At 40.6% G+C, this 20,644-nt stretch overlaps 2 protein-coding genes across 2 annotated transcripts in view; one reads left to right on the top strand and one right to left on the bottom strand.

Moving 5' to 3' along the window:
- Nucleotides 1-20,644, top strand: part of SAGE1 (sarcoma antigen 1) — a 134,741-nt gene that overhangs the window by 27,681 nt on the left and 86,416 nt on the right.
- On the bottom strand, nucleotides 915-6,327 carry LOC120361800 (cancer/testis antigen family 45 member A6-like). Its single transcript, XM_039463905.2, has 4 exons — nucleotides 6,153-6,327; nucleotides 3,233-3,481; nucleotides 2,735-2,828; nucleotides 915-1,520 (listed from the first exon to the last, which is right to left on the bottom strand). Exons 1-4 carry the CDS (start codon nucleotides 6,319-6,321, stop codon nucleotides 1,421-1,423), a joined length of 612 nt encoding a protein of 203 aa, XP_039319839.1. The 5' UTR covers nucleotides 6,322-6,327; the 3' UTR covers nucleotides 915-1,420.

Here is a 20,644-nt window from a genome sequence, read left to right as displayed (position 1 = left end):
GAAACCAAAGGCCATTCACTCTCATGTTCTGGATGAAATAAGGATTCATTCATTTTAATAAACTCATCAACTTCAAAAACCACCCTCACCCCAAAAGCCTCAGATCTAGAACTGTCAGAGTTGAGTCTTTGCCTGAGAAACTCCTTTCCACACCACAGAACCTCACCTGTTTGGCGTTCCGGGGCCTGGGTGAACTGGTTAATGGCAGGAGGCACTTTCAGTCACCTATAAAAGATGGCTCTCTGCCGCTGCAACCTGATACAGCAGGGCCATTTCACAAAGTGGGTGAGATCTTTTCAGTTGGATGTCCTGTCTTGAGAAGTAAAGGGTGATATCGACCGAGTGAGGCTCAATGGAACTATTTTTCTATAGCCACATCTATGTCTTCAAGAATGAAAGAGGCAAGATGAGGGTCTCCTCTCACTATTACTTCTGGGTATCTAGTAGTAAAATTTTGCTTCTTGCAAACATTTGGCTCTGCGGTACTAGAGATCTTAGTTACAAATTGAGAGATTTTTTTTTTTTCAGCAGCGGATCCAAAAATCATTCCATTGAAATGAAAGTTGTGTCTGCAAGCTGACCACTTTGGAAAGTTCATTCTCTAACAAGAGACAAAGAAGGGGGTCCGCTAGTGTCTGCGGTGATTGAAAATGACAATCAAAGGGAGATGGGGTTCCTACTACACCAGAGGCTAAGGAAGAGCATGTCTTATATGTCTAGAGAGCTTCTTAGTCCTCCCGTGTTTTGTGATTAGAGTTAATGGAAATTACAGCAAATGAAAGTTGTGTCTGCAAGCTGACCACTTTGAACTCTATTCCTCTCAACCAAGAGACAAAATAGAGGGCCCGCTACTGGCTCAGGTGATGGAAAGAAAAATGGATATTGGGTTCTTACTACACCAGGGGCTAAGGAACAGTATGTCTGATATGTCTAGAGAGCTTCTTAGTCATCCTATGTTTTATGACTAGAGTTAATGAAAAAGTATAGCAAACCCATCTAGGCAGGACATCTAATGGTTCAGACTCCAGTAATGAAGGTGAGTCATCCTGCCAGGCCAAGCACCATGACCAGCTGACATGCTTTCCTCAGGGCAAAGGGAATGAGAAATGAGTAGTGAAAGAAGGTAGTTATAAATACCAGCCACAACAATGTGGGCTGCTGCAGAAACCACGACTGTAACAATATTTACCTGATGTGTTAATAATGTCTATCAGCACAGGAGGGAAAACAAACCAACCAACAAACAAGTTATCCTTTCAAATGAAATGCTTAGGGAAAAAGACCAGCTTTTATTAACAAATTTCTTGGCCTGTGGAAGGCCATCTTATTCACTAAAACATGCTAGGAGACTTCAGCCATATCCTACTCTATTGTACAAAACAGCAATTTGATCCTCTTTTCTCCTCAATCATTAAAGAGATTATGCATTTAGGGTGTGATGTTCCTTCTTGGACAAGTAGCCAGAAGTCATTTCTTCCAGTTTCTTCTCAAGGTGCAGAATTAAGTCTCCTCTCATATATCTGAAAAGAAAGAGACGTGTCATTAACCAAAAGAGAGCCAAAGAACCTATGCTGTAGGAAGCACTGTGGAAGATAGAAGAATGAAGTTAACAGTCAGCGTGGAGACAGAAATGCATCTGCATGGTAAGAGGTAGTCTAACCAGGCAATAACAAATGCTGGCGAGGGTGTGGAGAAAAGGAAAATTTCATACATTATTGTTGGGAATATAAATTACTACAACAACTATGAAGAAGAGTTTGGAGTTTCCTCGAAAGCCTGAAAATGGAGCTATCATATGATCCACAAATCCTCCTGCTGGGTATACTCCCAAGAGGAAGGAAGTCAGTATACCGAAGAGATAACTGCACTCCCATGTTTGTTGCAGCATCGTCCACAGTAGGCAAGATTTAGAAGCAACCTAAGTGTCCACCAACAGATGAATGGCTAAGGAAAATGTGGTACATATGCACAAGTTGGTCAAGTGCCATGCAGCTATAAAAAAGAATGAGATTCAGTCATTTGCAACAACATCGATGGAACAAAGGTCATTATATTAAGTGAAATAAGCCAGGCACAGAGGACAAACTTCGCATGTTCTCACTTATTAGTGGTAGCAAAAAATTTTAAACAACTGAACTAATGGAGATAGAGAGTAGAATGACAGTTACCAGAGGCTGGGAAGGTTAGTGGGGGTGGGGGGAAGTGCAGATGATTAATATGTACAAAAATGGAATGAGTAAGATGTAGTATTTGATAGCATGACAGGGTGACTATAGTCAGTAATAATTTAATTGTACATTAAAAAATAACAAAAGAGTATAATTGGATTATCTGTAACACAAAAGATAAATGCTTGACGTGATAGATCCCCCATTTACCTTGATGTGTTTATTACACATTGTTGTCTGTATCACAATGTCTCATATACCCCAGAAATATATGCATCTGCTATGTACCTACACAAATTTCTTAAAAAGAGGTAATCTATCAAATAAAAGAGTGTCAATTGAGGGACAATGTCTACCTCAGACTATGGTGAGAATGGAGTTCTCCATAGGCTTAAAAGAATGAGTTAGATTCAGACAACATTAACCTAAGTAACTGTGGAGACAGACATAACAGTAAGTGAGGGCCAAGGTTTGAGAAATTCAAGACACAGGCGCCCAAGCTCACCGCCAGTACTGTGTTGGGCCCAAGTACTTAAAGAAATTGGACAGTTCCTATCTCTACCCACCTTGCTGCTTCATTGATGATGGATTCAAAAAATTGTTTCTTGACTTCTATAGGTCCTTGCACTCCTTCAAGTAATTTGAAGATTTTTTCATAATCTGAAGATGTTTAAAAAAAAAAAAACTTCAGTATTATCAAATACAAAGAAGAATAGAAGTGAATCTTGCTTAACCTATACCTCACTAATCATGCTTCATGGGCTAAAATGTTTTAAATGCTTAAATCAAGATACCTGCACATACAAAATCTAAAAAAATAAAAAAGACACCTGCACCTACCTACGAATGAAAGTCTTGTAAACCATAACCTAGTGAGAAAAGAAAAAAAAAAAAAAAAAAAGGTGTACTATGTTTTAGTCAAAGAAAAGACGAATTACCATAAATTATGGGTAAACTCAACTCTGGCAAGGAATTAGCCTCAACAGATAACATGTATATCTTCTGAATTATAGAAAGGGAAACTTCCTCTAGTTTTTTAAAACAGACATTCTTATACTACTTACTTTGTCCAAAGCATTGAATTTCCTTCACTAACTGATATTTTATATCAGCATTAATTTCTTCTTGGCTTTTTAGAAAAGGGAGTATTTCTCTGCATTTTAGGTCATCTGCAGAGAAACTGTTGGTAACGATGACTCCTACAGGTGAAGTTCTACCAGGTTTCTGCATCAGCCCATCTTTGCTAAAGCCAGTGAAGTCATCAATCCGAGAATCCAATTGGCTGGGTAGAATACCATCTCCTGCCTTAAGCTCTGATGAAACAAATTTTGACAAAAAGTCATCAGTGGGAGTTTCACCACGTTCTTTCCCCTCCACATAGACATCATGAATGATAGAGCTGGAAACCAAACTGAGAAATGGAGCTGTGGGATATGTGTGTTTCATCACCCCTCTCGGTACATCTATGTGCTCCTCAGTTTCTAGGGAATTATTTATTTCATAATTGGGAGGATATACCAGGGGAAAATCCCAGACTTGACGAATATAGGTGAAGACATATGATACAATAAAACCACGTCTTATTTTCTGGCCCTATGAATATCTATGGAAACCAAGTAAGATGGCACAACTCTAACAAACATTCACAGGTCCCTGGTACTCATTTGTTAGTGTCAGCTTTTATGCTTTATAAGTTGAAAGCAGCAAGTCTCACTTGATATCATGATTTTTCTTTCTTTTTTTTTTTTTTTGAGACGGAGTTTCGCTCTTGTTACCCAGGCTGGAGTGCAATGGCGCGATCTCGGCTCACCGCAACCTCCGCCTCCTGGGTTCAGGCAATTCTCCTGCCTCAGCCTCCTGAGTAGCTGGGATTACAGGCACGCGCCACCATGCTCAGCTAATATTTTTTGCACCATTAGTAGAGACGGGGTTTCACCATGTTGACCAGGATGGTCTCGATCTCTTGACCTCGTGATCCACCCGCCTCGGCTTCCCAAAGTGCTGGGATTACAGGCTTGAGCCACCGCGCCCGGCCGATATCATGATTTTTCAAGTTCACATACAACCCGCCATACTTTACTGAGCCAAAAGCCAGAAAACTCAGATACACCTCAACCTGCCTCCTCTCTATATCAAATATATTCTGAGAAAATATAGGCTGAAAGTTCTATACCCATTCATCACCTAAAATCCCTTTTAGCATATGATCTTCCTCTTTCTTCTTTTCTGCCTCAGAAAAGTGACTTTCCTTTCACTCCAGGTCTGTCAACTCTTTCATTTCTTCATTGTCTGTGACAGGCAGCATGCCAGGAGCTAGGGATCAGCAGTAAACAGCCCAGAGAACAACGTTCTCTGCCCTTGTGGAGCTCTCACCCTCAAGGGACAATCAGACAGGACATACATAATGAGAAAATGAAAGAAAGCAACGTTGGGCTGGTGTTGGGGAAGCAATCGACAGGCCTGTGGGAGACAGCAACAGAGGGAGCCCCAGGAGCTGCAGCCGGTTGGGCAGGGCCTTCTGAGGAGGTGCCCTTGGGCAGGGATTGGAGGAAGACATGGGGCTACCTGTGCAGAGGCAGAGGGGGATTTCCAGGCTGCAGTGAGTCTAAGGGTATGGGCTGTAGTGAGGATGGACCAGGCACTATGGGGTGAAGGAGATAAGCAGAGAGAGCCAGGAGATGGATGGAACCTGTGTTAGTAGAGGGTGAAGAAGGCCAGGCCATGCAGAGCCTCACAGACCAAAGCTGGTTTATGGTCTGTTCTGAGTGCTTAGGAGAGTTGAGGATGGATTTTCAGTAGTGATGTGGCATGATGTCATTTACATGCCAACACGATGACCTGGCTGCAGGGTTGGAGGGTGTGTGTTGGACGGGGGCAATAATGGGAAATATGGAGACATTATACAGTAGCTCAGTGACTCATCATGGCAGAGTGGAATAGAAGGAGAGAGAAATGCTGGGATTCAGAAAATGTTTACAGTATTTAGAGAAGAGAAGAAAAAGAAACGTAGAAAAAAAGAATGATAGGAGCTGGAAGTGGTGGCTCATGCCTGTAATCCCAGCACTTTGGGAAGCCGAGATCGGTGGATCACCTGAGGAGAGGAGTTCAAGACAAGTTTGGCCAACATGGTGAGATCCCATATCTATTAATAAATACAAAAATTTTCTGATTATGCTGGCAGGCGCCTGTAATCTCACCTACTTGGGAGGCTGAGGCAGGAGAATCGCTTGAACTGGGAGACAGAGTTTGCAGTGAGCCAAGATTCACTACTGCACTCCAGTCTTGCTGACAAGAGTGAAACTCTGTCTCAAAAAAATAAAAATAAAAAGATAAAAGGAAGAAAAAAGAAAAGAGGGATTCACTAGTAAGGACAAGAAATTTTGCCGGGCGCGGTGGCTCAAGCCTGTAATCTCAGCACTTTGGGAGGCCGAGGCGGGTGGATCATGAGGTCAAGAGATCGAGACCATCCTGGTCAACATGGTGAAACCCCGTCTCTACTAAAAATATAAAAAAAATTAGCTGGGCATGGTGGTGCGTGCCTGTAATCCCAGCTACTCAGGAGGCTGAGGCAGGAGAATTGCCTGAACCCAGGAGGCGGAGGTTGCGGTGAGCCGAGATCATGCCATTGCACTCCAGCCTGGGCAACAAGAGTGAAACTCCGTCACAAAAAAAAAAAAAAAAAAAAAAAAAAAAAAAAAAAAAAAAAAAAAAAAAAAAAAATTAAAAATGCACATTGTGGAAAATGGAAATCCTAGAAGGTTTCCATGAAGGAGCAAGTGAACAACTGTCAAATGCTGTTGTGAAATTAATGGCAATGCCAGCCAAAACTGTTGACCTTGACAAGGAAAGGAAAGGAAGGAAGTGAGTACCACTTCTTTTTCCTTCCTTGAAAAAGAAGAAAGATAGTTTATCTGGAGGGTAAGAGGCAGGAGACCAGCTGCACTGGATACAGCATGAAGAGGACGTGAGGACAGGCTGACTTACCCTTTTCCATAGACATGGCGGAGTGTCCAATACCATCGCCTCTTGCTCCTTTTGTCCATGCCAACATGGCCATCTTCTGCCTTTTCTGATATGAAGGACTGTCAGATTCCCTGGGACGTTTAAACACATTTTCAGGTTCTACAGCCACCTTCTCTCCTTTATCAGTCATGGTTTCCTGAAATACATCAATGAACATATCCCACTCATGACAAAAATCTAACAATCACAAAATGGCAAACAGTCTGCATATGTGTATCCAACCAAGAATGTGAATCATTAGTTTGACATATAATCATGAGCCAAAATTTACCAAGCCCCAACAAACACTCTGTTCTCATGAAAAGAAACCTAATTTTAATGCATGCTAAGTGAAAAAGAAGGAAGATAGTTTAATCAAAATCAATCAGAATGATTTCAGAATAGGCAGCAACCATCAACCAAATGTAGATGAAACTATTATTAACTCTTAGAAGATTATAAACCAACTTGTATCAACCCTTGTTAGAAAAAATAATTCCTTTTCTTTGTCCTCATTTTAGGAGATTGATACAAACCTGGTAACCACATCTAACAAGGACTTTAGAAAAAAAATAAACGATAAGATCAAACCAAAACTATAAGCTAAGATCACCCTGAATATAAACACAGGAATTCTAAACAAAAGTTTAGCAAACAAAATGCAATAGTACTTAAAAACAACGTACATCATCCATTGTCAAACATATTGCAGAAAGGCAAGATTGACTTCACATTTGAAGATCAATAAATATAATGCACCACATTAACAAAAAGTAAAAAAAAAAAAACAGGGAAACACGACAGGATTATTTTCATAAATGGGTCAATGTTTAACATTTATTCATGACAAAAACCGTCAGTAACTTAGAAAAGAAGACAACTTTCTAATGGTGGTAAGTATATGCACAAAAAACATCATGGTAAATATCATACTTAATAGCAGCATATCAGTATTTTCTCCCTGAGTTTGGAAACACGACAAAAATATCAACTATCCATTCAACAATTTACTGGAGGGTCTAAGAAGTGCAGTGGCATCAGGAAGACATAATAGGTTTAAAAACGAAAGAAATGAAACTTGTTATTGACATACAACAATGTTCCGTACATAGACAATGTAAAAGAATAAAATCATTAGGGTTAATAAACTTAGTCAAGTTACTAGATATAATAAAAACCACTGGTATTTCTTTATAATTAATAGAGACAAATAATTAGAATATGAAATTTCAAATGTCATTAAAAACAGTACCAGAAACATCAAATACTTAGGAATAAATCTAATGAAGATATGCTGGAGCACAACACAATAATTGTAAAACATCACTGAGAGAAATTCAAGGCTGCAGTAAATGGAAAAAATATTCTTTACATGGAATGGAAGACATTATTACTAGATATTACTGTTAATTCTCTGTGAATGATCATGGCAGTCTTACTTAAAATTCCACCATGTAAAATAAATTTTCCAAAAACTGACAAACTGATAGTTTTTTAAAAAGTATATGGGAATTGCCAGCACGGTGGCTCAAGCCTGTAATCCCAGCACTTTGGGAGGCTGAGGCAGGCTGATTATGACATCAAGAGATTGAGACCATACTGGCCAACATAGTGAAACCCTGTCTCTACTAAAAACAGAAAAATTAGTTGGGCATGCTGGCTCATGCCTGTAGTCCCAGCTACTTGGGAGGCTGAGGCAGAAGCACTTGAACTCAGGAGGCAGAGGTTGCAGTGAGCCACGATCATGCCACTGCACTGTAGCCTGTGTGACAGAGTGAGACTTTGTCTAAAAAAATTTTTTTAAATAGTATATGGGAATTAAAGATTTGGAAAAGCCAAGACAATTTTTAAGAAGAATAACTAATTTGGTAGATATACACTACTATATATGAGATTTACTGTAAGGGTAGAGTAATTAAAACAGTGTAGTATTGGAGCAATGCCAGACAAATGCACCAAAGGAAGAGGACACAGAGTCTGGAAACAATCTGGAAACACAAAAGAGCTAGATTTACCACAGAAGAGATTCTGTAAATCATTGTGGAAAGGGCTGTGCTTTTAATAAATATACTTTATAAAAGCAGGGAAAACATAAACCTTGACTCTTATCCACGCCAAAAAACATTATTAAAGATGGATAGACAATCTAGTAAAACACTTGAGATATTATCTTCATAACTATAGAACAGGCAAAGGTGTTTCTAATGAGGATACAAAAGCACTAACCATAAAGAATGAATTGTTTAATTTGACATAATTAAATGGAAAATTTCTGTTCCTCCAAAGACACTATTAAGACAGTGAAAAAGCAAAGCATATTTGTAGATTATATATCATAGATTAGATTGTATAGGTTATATGCAAAAATATATATTAACCACACTCACACAAGCTCACACACACATATATATACATATGTATGTATGTATGTATATATGACAAAAAGTGAGTGGAATACATAACATATCCAAAACTACACATCAATTTTTAAGAAACAAACATCCCAATAAAATTTGAGGGGGAAAACTGAATACACACTTCTTAACGGTCATACTCAAATATGACTTTAATAAACAAATAAAACACACCCAGACTCTGACTTTACTCCATTCAATGAAAATTTATTTGAGATGAATTTGAGACCTAGAAGAAAACAGAATATAATTGTCATGGCATTGGGTAAGGCAAAGATTTTTCTTAAAATAATAAATAGCAATAGTCATAAATAATACACTGAGTAATAAAAGTAAGAGAGTCTGTTCATCAAAAACACTTTATGGAGATGCTGTAAAAGCAAAACAGATTTATAGAAGACATTAAAATTACATATGTATTTTATATATGTACATATATGCCTGTGTGTATGTGTGTATAACTGAAATCCAGAATATATGTAAACTACAAATCCATTTTTAAAGTACAAACATCTCAGTAAAATTTGGGGGTAGAGGCCTGAAAAGGAACTTCCTAAAGGGCACAGTTAAATGACCAATAAATACATAAAAACGTGCTCCATAACCATTAATAAATAGCTGAGATCGGTGGCTCATACCTGTAATCCCAGTATTTTGAGAGGCCAAGACGGGTGAATCACTTGAGCCAGAAGTTCGAGACCAGCCAGGGTAACTTGGGAAAACCCCCTCTCTAAAAAAAAAAAAAAAAAAAAAAAAAAAAAAAAAAATTAGCCGGGCATGGTGGGGCGTGCTTGTAGTCCCAGGTACTCCGGAGGTTGAGGCACAAGAATTGCTCGAGCCCGGGAGGTTGAAGTGCCGCTGTACTCCAGCCTGGGAGACAGGGGGAGACCCCATTTCAAAACAAAAACAAGTATCAATCAATAAATAAACAAATAATAAATAAAAACATTTTTTTAAAAGATGTGCTCAATCTCATTAATCAGCAGAGAAATGCAAGTGTGACTTAAGGAGAGATCACTGCACACCGCACACCCATCAGAGCAACTGGAATGAAAGACTAACTGTATAGGGAGCATGTGAATGTGGCACAGCTGGAATCTTCGAATATTTCTGTACGCCACTTCCCACACAGACACCCCAGGCTGTGGCTGAAAGGTCAGATAGTACCCCGGGGAAGAGCTCCTTCAGAACTGAGATCAACCAACGGAGGAAAAGCACTCCAACCCGGGGCGAGACAGAGGTCCCAGGGTCAGGTGGCCTCCGTCATGGCCGACACAGAGCTCCCCGAGTCCCACCGTAGGCTTAGAGAATTCAAGGAACAGCACACCACTCCCCCACAGCACCGGGAGACAGCACCCACAGATAATTAAAAAAACCCAGCACCAGGAGAAAGCATTTGGTAAGCATCCCCATCCGGGACAAGCAGAACCAAAGAAAGGCCAACACATCCTAGCTGAGCATGAGCAACATCCAAAGACAAATGCGCCCCACAGAGGACATCAGCACCCAAAGAAGAGTCCCTCGTGGGCTGACATAAAGCCCACGGCAGTGACCCCACAGAGCGGTGATAGTGCGTCCAGGGCACAGCCACCCCCACCCTGGCCCATGAGCACAGGCAGAGTCCAGAAGGCAGAGTCTCCCCTCAGGGCTGTGACTGAGCAGGGAAGACACACCCCCAAACCTGAGACCGACACAGGCAACCAAGGCAGGATCCCTATGTCTTGGTTCAGGTCATTTCAGCAGGAAAAGTCCCTCACATCACCTAGACGGAGCCCCTGAGAAAACCCCCCAGTCCCACAACATAGCTGAGACGGGGTGCCCAAGGAAAATGTTCTCCCGTGGCCAACACAGGCTCCCACGACGGTGTCCTCAGAGCGGAAACACATAGCCCAGTAATCCATACCACACATCCGATGGAGAGCACTGCAGAAAAGAGGCTTTCCTAGGACAAAGGACACTTCCCGCGGTGAAATGAAAGCATTCAGGGAAAAACTGAAGTCCTGACCTTGCCGGAGAAGCACATCACAAAATGGCAGTGAAACTGTTGTGGAATCGTCACATCACAAAATGGCAGTGAAACTGTTGTGGCGCCTCCCCCCAGTTGAACTTTCCAGAAAAGTGCCCCTGGGAGTCGTGGGAAATGTACCCCTTAGGGCACCTGGGAGTGATGTGCATGGGACGCGACTCACCGGAAGCACCAATCTCGTAGTGCCCAAGGGCGATGGAAGGAAGGGAAGCTGCCGGCCACTGGGAACCTGTTGGGGGCGCCAGAGTCCAGAGGAGAAGCCTCGCGCTCAGTAGGACTAAGGGCGGCAGCCCAGAGAGACCCAGGAAGAGCAGCGCTCCCCTTCGCTGACTCTGGCGCCCTCTAAAGGCGTCCTTCAATATCAACTGCACCACACACACAGGCAGAGGAATGCAGAACCCTCTCACACTGCGGGATAAAAGGGTGAATTTGGAGCTGACAGGCAAATATATCTTGTGATATATTTGTCTGGCTTTGATGACGGGGTAATACTGGCCTCATAGAACGAAGTAGTGTTTCTTCCTCCGTTATTTTCTTGAAGACATTGTTAAGTGTTAGTATTATTTCTTCCTTAAATGTTTGGTAGAATTTGCACACGAAGCCACCTTGGCTTGGCTTGTATTTGTGGGGAGATTTTAAATTACTAATTAAATCCCTTTTCATGCTATAGTACTATTTCAGTAATTTGTCTTCAAGGAATTTTTCTATTTTATCCAAGTTAATTTTTGGCAGAAAGTTGTTCAGAATGTATTCCTTTTAATTTCTATAAGGTCAGTATTAATATACCCCCTTCTATTCTTGATTTTGATAATCTGTATAGTTTTTTGTTTTTTTCTTGGTCAGTCAAGCTAAAAGGTTATTAGGTCTTTTTCACCTTTTCAGTGAACTAACTTTTGATTTCATTGTTTTTTCTATTTTTTATTTTGTTGATTTTCTTCTACTTTAATTTTCATCATTCCCATCCTTCTGCTTGCTTGTATTAAATATATCAATTTAAAACTTCAGGGATAACAAATGATTTGTTTCAAAAAGGGGATTTGAAACCTTAGATATGTAGAAATGCTTATGCTATTGCAAGTAGTAATTGAGGCCAGGAAAGTTAATACAACACAACCACTTCCTACCCTTTTTGATAATAGGCATGCATATGAACACCAGGTAGGACAGTGATACTAATAAACAAAATTACTTGGATCCCTGGTACTCATGGATTAAATACCAGTGGCTGCCATCTTAATAAGCCCTGATGGAAAAGTCAACAACACATTCTCAGGTGCTGGTTGGCCATTTTCCATCTTCTGTTCATGGACATTGTGAATGATGGCAGCATCTGAAAACCAAAGGAAGAGGTTGAGCTGTGAGGTAAGTGCATTATGCCAAACCACAAGTATATCCCTCTGATGCTCAGTTTCTATGAGATTATTTTATAAATCAGGAGGATCTATCAGGTGGTGATCTAAGATCCTTCAGATTTAGGCCAGAAATGATAATACAACAAAATCACGTTACTCCCTTCATGGCACTATGCATGCATATGAAAATCAAGTAAGAGAGTAATAACTTATAAGCAAACATACAAAGATCCCTGGTACTCATGGCCAGAACACCAGCTGCTGCCATACAAATAAGCACTGTCGGACCAGTTAACAAGACGTGATCAGGTTGTGGTTGGCCATTTTACATTCTCTCTATACAGATATCGTGAGACGTGGTAGCATCTGGAAATTGAATGAGAAGTTTGAGCTGTGAGTTAAGTGCATTATGTCAATGCCACAGGTATGTCACTCTGATGCTCAGCTTCTAGGAAATTATCCCATAAAGCAGGGGGCTATATCAGATGGTGGTCTGGGGTCCCTCAAATTTAGGACAGAAAAGATAATAAAACAAAACCACCTTCGTTCCTGCATGACATTGCATGCATATGGAAACCAAGTAGGACAGTATAACTAGCAAACATTCACTGAACCCTGGCACTCATGGATGTAATACCAGCTGCTGCAATATGACCAAGCCTTGGTGGAATAGTTGATAAGTCATTATCAGTTTTGGATTGGCTATTTTGCATCTTCTCTTCACCAAGAGAGGATGTGATTGATGATTGATGATAGCAACTGGAAACCAAAGGAAGAGGTTGAACTGTGAGGTAAGGGCATTTTATGTCAACCCCACTTGTATATCCCACTGATACTCAGTTTCTAGGAAATTATCCCATAAAGCAGGAGAATACACCATAAAATGATCTAATCCCCTCAAATTGGGACCAGGAAAGATAATTCAACAAAACCACCTTATTCCCTTCATGATACTACACATGCATATGGAAAGCAAGAAGGACACTGCAACTAATAAACAAACGTACATAGATGCCTGGCAATTATCGCTGGAATGCCAGCTCCTGCTGTATTAATAAGCCCTGATAGAACATTTGACAAGACATTATCCATTTGTGTTTGGCCATTCTTCATCTGCTCTTCACGGACATTGTGATTCATGATAGGATCTGGAAACCAAATGAAGAGGTTGAGCTGTGAGGTAAGTGCATTATGTCAACCCCACAGGCATATCCCTCTGATGCTCAATTTCTGTAAAATTATCTAAGAAAGTAGGAGAGGATATGCCAGGCAGCCATTTGATATTCCTCAAATTGAGGCTAGGAAAAAATATACAACAAACCAACCTTCTACTGTTCCTGAAAATATGTCTTCTTATGGAAACCAAGTAGGACAGTACAACTAATAAACAGACATACACAGATTCCTGGTACTTGTGGATGAAATTCCAGCTGCTGCCATATCACCAAGCCATGGTGGACCAGTTGATAAGACGTTATCATTTTGGGGTTAGTGAGTTTCCATCCTCTGTTCAAAAGAAGAGGTTGAGCTGTGAGGTAAGTGCATTATGACAACCCTACCGGTATATCCCACTGATGCTCAGTTTCTAGGAAATCATCCCATGAAACTGGAGGATATGCCAGGTGGCCATCTGAGACCCCTCAAATTGAGCTCACAATAAATAATAAAACAAAACACCTTTTTCCCTTCATTACAGTATGCATGCATATGGAAACCAAGTAGGAGAGTACAACTAACAAACTAACATACACAGATATCTGGTACTCATGGATTACATGCCAGCTTCTGCCCAATTAATAAGTCCTAGTGGAACAATTGACAAGATGTTATCAGGTTGTGGTTGGCCATTTTCCAACTTCTCTTCATGGACATTGTGAATGACACTAGCATCTGGAAACCAAATGAAGAGATTGAGCTGCAACAGATTTTTTTTCCCATACTTCCCCCAGAGGGACAACTATACACAAATCAGTTTCTAGGGAATTATTTATATCATCAAACAGAAGGATATACCATGTGGAAATCCCAGATCTTGCAGTCAGAGGTCAAGTGAGATCTTACAATAAAACTACCTTTTTACCTCTTAGTATAATGAGTACATGCAGTAAACAAGTATGATAGTAGAATAAACATTCACAGGTTTCTTGTACTTATTATTCTGTATCATCTTGCTGCCCTTTACAATTCTCACTTGATATTATGTTTATAGTTTGCCTATCAATGCCATGCTATATACAGCAGGAAGCCAGATTAGGTGAGCCCTCCTTAACCTGGCTCCTTTCTACCTCAAACACTGAGAAAACAGAGGTGGCTATTAGAACTGAACATTCTATCTCTACTCCATCATCAAACATTCCTGTTTTTACAGGAATAGACCCTTCCTGTAAAATTCTATAGACCCTTCCCTTTTGTCTAGAAAAAGTGACTTTCTTTTCACTCCAGATCTGACATCTCTTTCATTTATTCATCATCTGTGGTAGCCTGCAGGCCAGGATCTGAGGATCAGCAGAACAGCCTATAGAGCAAAGTTCCTTGCCCTTTTGGAGCTCAGCCAGTATCACTCATCTTTGCCCTAATTGTTAGCCCACAAATTTTCTGAGTGCCAACTATCCCCAGGCATAGTACAGATACTTGGAATGTCTCATATCTTTTACTCCTGCTGAGGAATACGTGCAGTAGAAATTGCTCACCCTACTTTTCTGGTGAGGAAGTTCAGGCCAAAGGAGATGAGGAGATGACCCAAGTCCCAGTGTCAGTAGATGGTAAAGTCAAATCTTGACGGTTGAGGACAATAAGACAGGAACAGTGGAGCCAGTCAATGCTTTTAGGAGCCTTGGTGAGGGGGGATGACACTAACCTGTGGCCTAATCTCCCTGCCCCTGCTCCCATGCCAAATACAACCTGATGATTCTCAAAAGAGCTTTTGCTTTAAAGTAGGTCTCCTCTGAAGGCGGAAAAGCATGGTTTCCACAAGGTTTTGCCTGCAGATGTGTAGCAGGTCCATGAATATTCTTGTTCTGCTTAAAGCTGACTTTCACAAGGGGGATGTCCAATGTATGTAATGCATTAGTCTCAGAGCAAGAATGAAGTTTCTGAACAAGTCGTTACAGAACGTAAAATTATGTATGCAGAGATCTTTCCATTCGAGAAAGTTCTAAGTGCTCTGTAAGACTTGTGAGGGAGATTAGTAAACATGATGACCAAAGAAATGTAAAAAGGGGTGTATATTTGTTTGCCTTTTCACAGTGTTTGTTAGGCAGCCAGCAGTGGGCTATGCAAACCTGTGTTTGAACCCAAAGTGGTAGTGCCTACATCGGAAGTCAGAATAGCCACTATGGGTTTTTTTTTTCTGAACTGGAAAGAAGGATTTAGGATGGGCCAGTGCCCAGGGGACATGGGAATCTGTCATCTACAAGGCCAGAGTTTGATGGCAGGTCCTAGGTCCTTAATATTGTGTTTCCTAAGTGGACAGCTGAGATCCCAACAAGCAAGCTTACTGGAAGAGTATAGTCCAGGTGGTTTCCCCTGGCCAGTCTCTTTAAGAAAGAGTGAAGAAAAGGAGACACAAAGAGCAGGCTTGGGCCTCCAGTGGAATAATGTTTGCAAGGTTATAGAGATTCCAGAATTTAGAAAAATACATGAAAGGTTGGTAGACCCCAGATTTTACAAGGTCCAGAGGCACTGGTCAAGGAAACTGAGCAGAAGTGCAGTTCCAAGAAGCTGGGCCAAGTCTAAAGAAAAGTGCTTTAGGGAATGCTGTGAGCACAGGCTGAGGCCTCATCCCCTGTGCATCAGCTAGCAGGTTGGCAGAAAAACCAGTCCCAGGCTGAGGCTTCTGGAGGAACTGGAGGAATCACGGGCTTCTGCCTTGGCCAGTCTCAACTCCGCAATGGGCAGGATGGATATTGTGAATGGAGGCCAAAAAAACAAAAACAAAAACCCAAATCATAATCTTAGACCTTTCAGCCAAGAAGGACTGATGATGCAGTCACAGAAAGGGCAGTTAAAAGAGCTTTGCACAGTAAGGCCTCTGCTTCATATTCCCAACCACACGTGATACCACCTACCTGTTCCTGTCCCATCCATCCCTGTACTGAAGCCACTCTGACCTCTTTGCTGTTCCTCAACATGACAGGGATGTGTCTTCTGCTGGGCCTTTGCAGTTGCTCTTTCTTCTGCCCAAATCACTCTTTCTCATTTTGTCCATTTTTCTTTATTTTATTTAAAAAAAAATTTTTAGGCCAGGCGCGGTGGCTCAAGCCTGTAATCCCAGCACTTTGGGAGGCCGAGGCGGGCGGATCACGAGGTCAAGAGATCGAGACCATCCTGGTCAACATGGTGAAACCCCGTCTCTACTAAAAATACAAAAAATTAGCTGGGCATGGTGGTGCGTGCCTGTAATCCCAGCTACTCAGGAGGCTGAGGCAGGAGAATTGCCTGAACCCAGGAGGCGGAGGTTGCGGTGAGCCAAGATCGCGCCATTGCACTCCAGCCTGGGTAACAAGAGCGAAACTCTGTCTCAAAAAAAAAAAAAAAAAAAAAAAAAATTTATAGAGATGTGGTCTTGCTATGTTGCTTAGGCTGGTCTTGAACTCCTGGTCTCAAGCAGTCCACCTGCCTTGGCCTCCCAAAATGCTGGCATTAGAGGCATGAGCCACGACGCCTGGTCATCTTTTCTATTTCTCCTTAAATACTACTTCCTCGGAGAGACCTTTTTGTCATCCAATCTAAAGTAAGATCCTCAGTGAGTTCAGCCCCTTATTTTCATCACAGCACTACAACTTGCAGATAGTCTATCCATTTCATGGTTCAGTGTCTCATTTGTGGGCAGGCATTGCTACCTAACTACATACTATCCATTCTACTTTCTTCCTCTCTATTGGAGCACTGATTTTGTTTTGGGCATACTTTTAAAAAAATATTTTCCCTTTTGGACCCTTTGCAGCGTGGGTGGTCCTCTGACACAGTTGTTGACAGTGAGATGTTATCTGAGATGGTCTTGGAAAACATCTGCTTTCAGAGCCACCTCTACCTTCTTCCATTTCTCTCCTTTTTATATTCCAGGAAGAGTCGCTCACGATGCCTGGATGTGGGGAGCCGTACTCCCCTGCCCCCACTTAGTGCTGTGCAGTCACAGTGGAGCCCGGGGCACAGGGGAAATGTGCACCTCAATAAACATGTTTTGATAAATTTTTAAACAGTGTTTCCAGGGCATTAAAGTTGTCGCAAAGATATTGAAAATTTGGAAAGTAGGTGAACAAATCTTACATTATTAGTTTATTTATTTGTTTTTGTTATTTACCCTCTCTCTCGCTCTCTCTCTCTCTCTCTCTCTCTATATATATATATATATATATATGCATATATATATACACACATATATATGTATATACATGTATGTATGTATATATTGAGACAGGGTCTTGCTCTGTCACTCAGGCTGCAGTGTAGTGGCACAATATGGCTCACTGCAGCCTCAACCTCATGGGTTCAAACAATCCTCCTACTTCAGCTTCCCAAGTAGCTGAGACTACAGGTGCATACCACCATGTTTGGCTACTTTTTGTATATTTTGTAGGGATGGTTTTGCCACATTGCCCAGGCTGGTCTTGAATTCCTGGACTCAAGGGATTCACCTGTCTTGGCCTCTCATAGTGCTGAGATTGCAGGCGTGAGACACTGGGACCACTTGCAACATTATTTTAAATTGGAATATTTTATTTATGCTCCCAAAAGAATTTATTAACATCTTATTTTCTGGCTCCAATAGAAGCAAACTCATCATACTTTGAAAATATACTACTTTGTTGATCTCATTTTCAGTGAGAAGAATTGCCATGTGTGACAATTTCTCTTGACAAAATGATGACCTGAAGTGATTTTTTTTTTCAATTTCAGCTTACTGAAAGTTCTTTTGCAAGATGCCACCTGGTATTGTTTAATAAAAATCTTAGGGCTAAATTTGGATAAGACTGTGCAAAGGGAGATTAGTGATCCAAACCTGATGTTGACGTGTTACAAAGTATTGATACTATGTTCTGCTTCAAACTAATTATTATAGATGAAAATCTACAAGACCTGTCAACCAAATATTTACAAATTACATCAGTGGCTTCTTTTGTAGATCAGATGTATTCATAGGAAGTAATATTTCTCCAGGTAAAGATTCCAAACACTTTGTTTACCTTGTCATATCTCCATTATTAATATGAAATTAGGACATCTATAAACATCCAATTTTCTGTTTGAATTGTAGTTTTCCCAAAAGAATCTGAAGTAAGATTTATATTCTTAGCTGGTGATTTGGACATTTCTAATTTCTCTACTTTTCTGTTCACAACATTTTCAAATCAAGGAAATGCATTCATTTACCTTGTTAAACTTTCACCTCCATAAAACATACTTTATTCCACTTGCTATAAACAAAGGTAGCTTTGCTTTCTTGTCTGTATGGTTATTGGGATTTTTTTTGAGACAGGGTCTTGATCTGTTGCCCAGGTTGGAGTGCCATGGCACAATCACAGCTCACTGCAGCCTTGACCTCTTGGGCTCAGGTGATCCTCCCACCTCATCCACTCTATTAGCTGGGACTACATGTGTGCACTAGCACACGTAGCTAATGTTTATATATTTTGTTAGATAGAGTATCTTACCATGTCATCCAGGCTGGTCTTGAACTCCTGGGTTCAAGCAATCCACCCACTTCAGCCTCCTAAAGTGCTCGGATCACAGGCTTGAGCATCTGGCCTCGTTATGTTTTTAAAAAATTATAGAGCTTTATTAACTTTTTCTACTTGGCAGAAAATATTATTAAACAAAAAAGTTACACAAAAATTTGAATCTACATGTGACAAGCCACTTGGTGCTTGGCATAATGTTTTATGTCGTTTCATGTTATGTGTTTTAATAGTCGATAACCGTCTTTAGTTTCTAGTGTCTCAATTGCATGTTATCTTGATGCCCAGTATATCTCCCCATAAATATATATTTTCCAGACATACTTTAATGTATAATTAGGAACAGACACGAGAATTTCCCTATCCTCATTGAAATCATGCAAAAAAAATGAGCCCACTGAGGCTCATATTTGGCATAATTACTTTTGCATAAATTCTGGCAGGTATGTACTCTTGTGTACACCTGCCATAAGTGCTCTGTTATCATATCCCTAGCTCTGAGTACTTTTATGCCAATAGTATCTTCTAATTTGTTAATCATTTTATAAACTAGACTCTACCCAGCCTTCCTCTTTTCATTTCAATGAAGTTAAAAAAATTCTTCTATTGTTATGACATTATTGTTAATGAAAATATACTTAATCATCTGAAACATTTATTCAGAATTGGCCACATCTGGTGTACAATCAAGAAGTGAGAATACACGGTTTGCTTGTTTGGTTCTCACAAGATTTAACACAGTTCCCCAGAAACATTAAATATTTGTTTTGAATTTTTGAGACCAATAAGACCCATGATGGCCTATGGTTAGCTATAACAACATTATACACACCTGTAAGTTCACCTAAATTTAGAAATTTAAAGCATTTGGACTTACAATAATTTCTTGTGATCTTTCGTGAGGTAAATTCTTTTATATACAAAGGTATGATACCTAGTCACACTGAGGCAGGATAGGGAGTCAAGGAAGTGACCACGTCCTTGGGACACAGCAATCGTGGTGACCATACAATCAACACCAATAAGGCTCAGCATCCCCACTGTAGCTAAGCACATTCAGGCAAAGCTATCTTCATTCGGGAATTTTCTCTGTGATTTGATTTTATCTGTCCTCACACCGACCCTTTGCTCATGATAATAATCAGAAACACATCCCCGGTGGAGAGTTAAGATACTAATGAGACCCGTGATGTATGAACAAGCATGGGCAGCTACTGCAAATGTGCACCCAGAGGACCACCCTGAACATGCCTGCTAGCTACACCTTTATCCCACCTCCTTGTGAATATTCATAGAAGACTCCCATAAAGGGAATTTCCCCAGTATGAATCAGTGCTGTCTCATGCTTTCAAGCAGTCCACCCTGAATTCTCTCTGTCTCGGGGTGTATTCTCTATCCTACACTTAAATTTGAAAATATTATTTTTCCACTGCAATAAATTGCTCTGTGTTGCATCTCCTTTGCTGTGTGTCGCTTGGTTAAATTCTTACACCAAGAAAACAAGAACCGAGTTCTCACAGCAGCCGTCAGCATTTCTGGTGCCATGACACAGACAGAGTTTTGTCTGCTTCACTGACTTCAGTTTCCTTTCACTAGTCCCGGACCACCTGCTTGTGTATCACTGCTTTTTCCAGTGTTGTTTCATTGAAGTTGTGGAGAAAATTTTTAAATCGCTTTTATTCTTTATGTGAATAGAAGTACCACTCTCCTTTTGGCTGCTACTTCTGTACTATTCATAATTATACTAACCATGTGGGTTGCCCTCAATATTCGAGCCATTTTGCTGCTTAGTGTCACATATTTCTGGCCACATTTCAGACTCAGCACATTTGTTGTTGCTCTGGAAATACTCGACTGCCACTTAGTGGCTGTTGTGATTTATTTTCTAATCCGGTTTTCTGTTTACAAAACTTTCTGTTTTGAGGGGTACGTGAAGAGTCCCTATCCCTCCAGGCTTTATGAATTTTCATAAAAAAAACTCTATGCTGAAAAAAAGATGTGCAGT

This window comes from Saimiri boliviensis, chromosome X (assembly GCF_048565385.1).
Source record: "Saimiri boliviensis isolate mSaiBol1 chromosome X, mSaiBol1.pri, whole genome shotgun sequence".
Classification (NCBI taxonomy): Eukaryota; Metazoa; Chordata; class Mammalia; order Primates; family Cebidae; genus Saimiri; species Saimiri boliviensis.
This window is presented reverse-complemented; position numbering and strand designations above follow the sequence as displayed.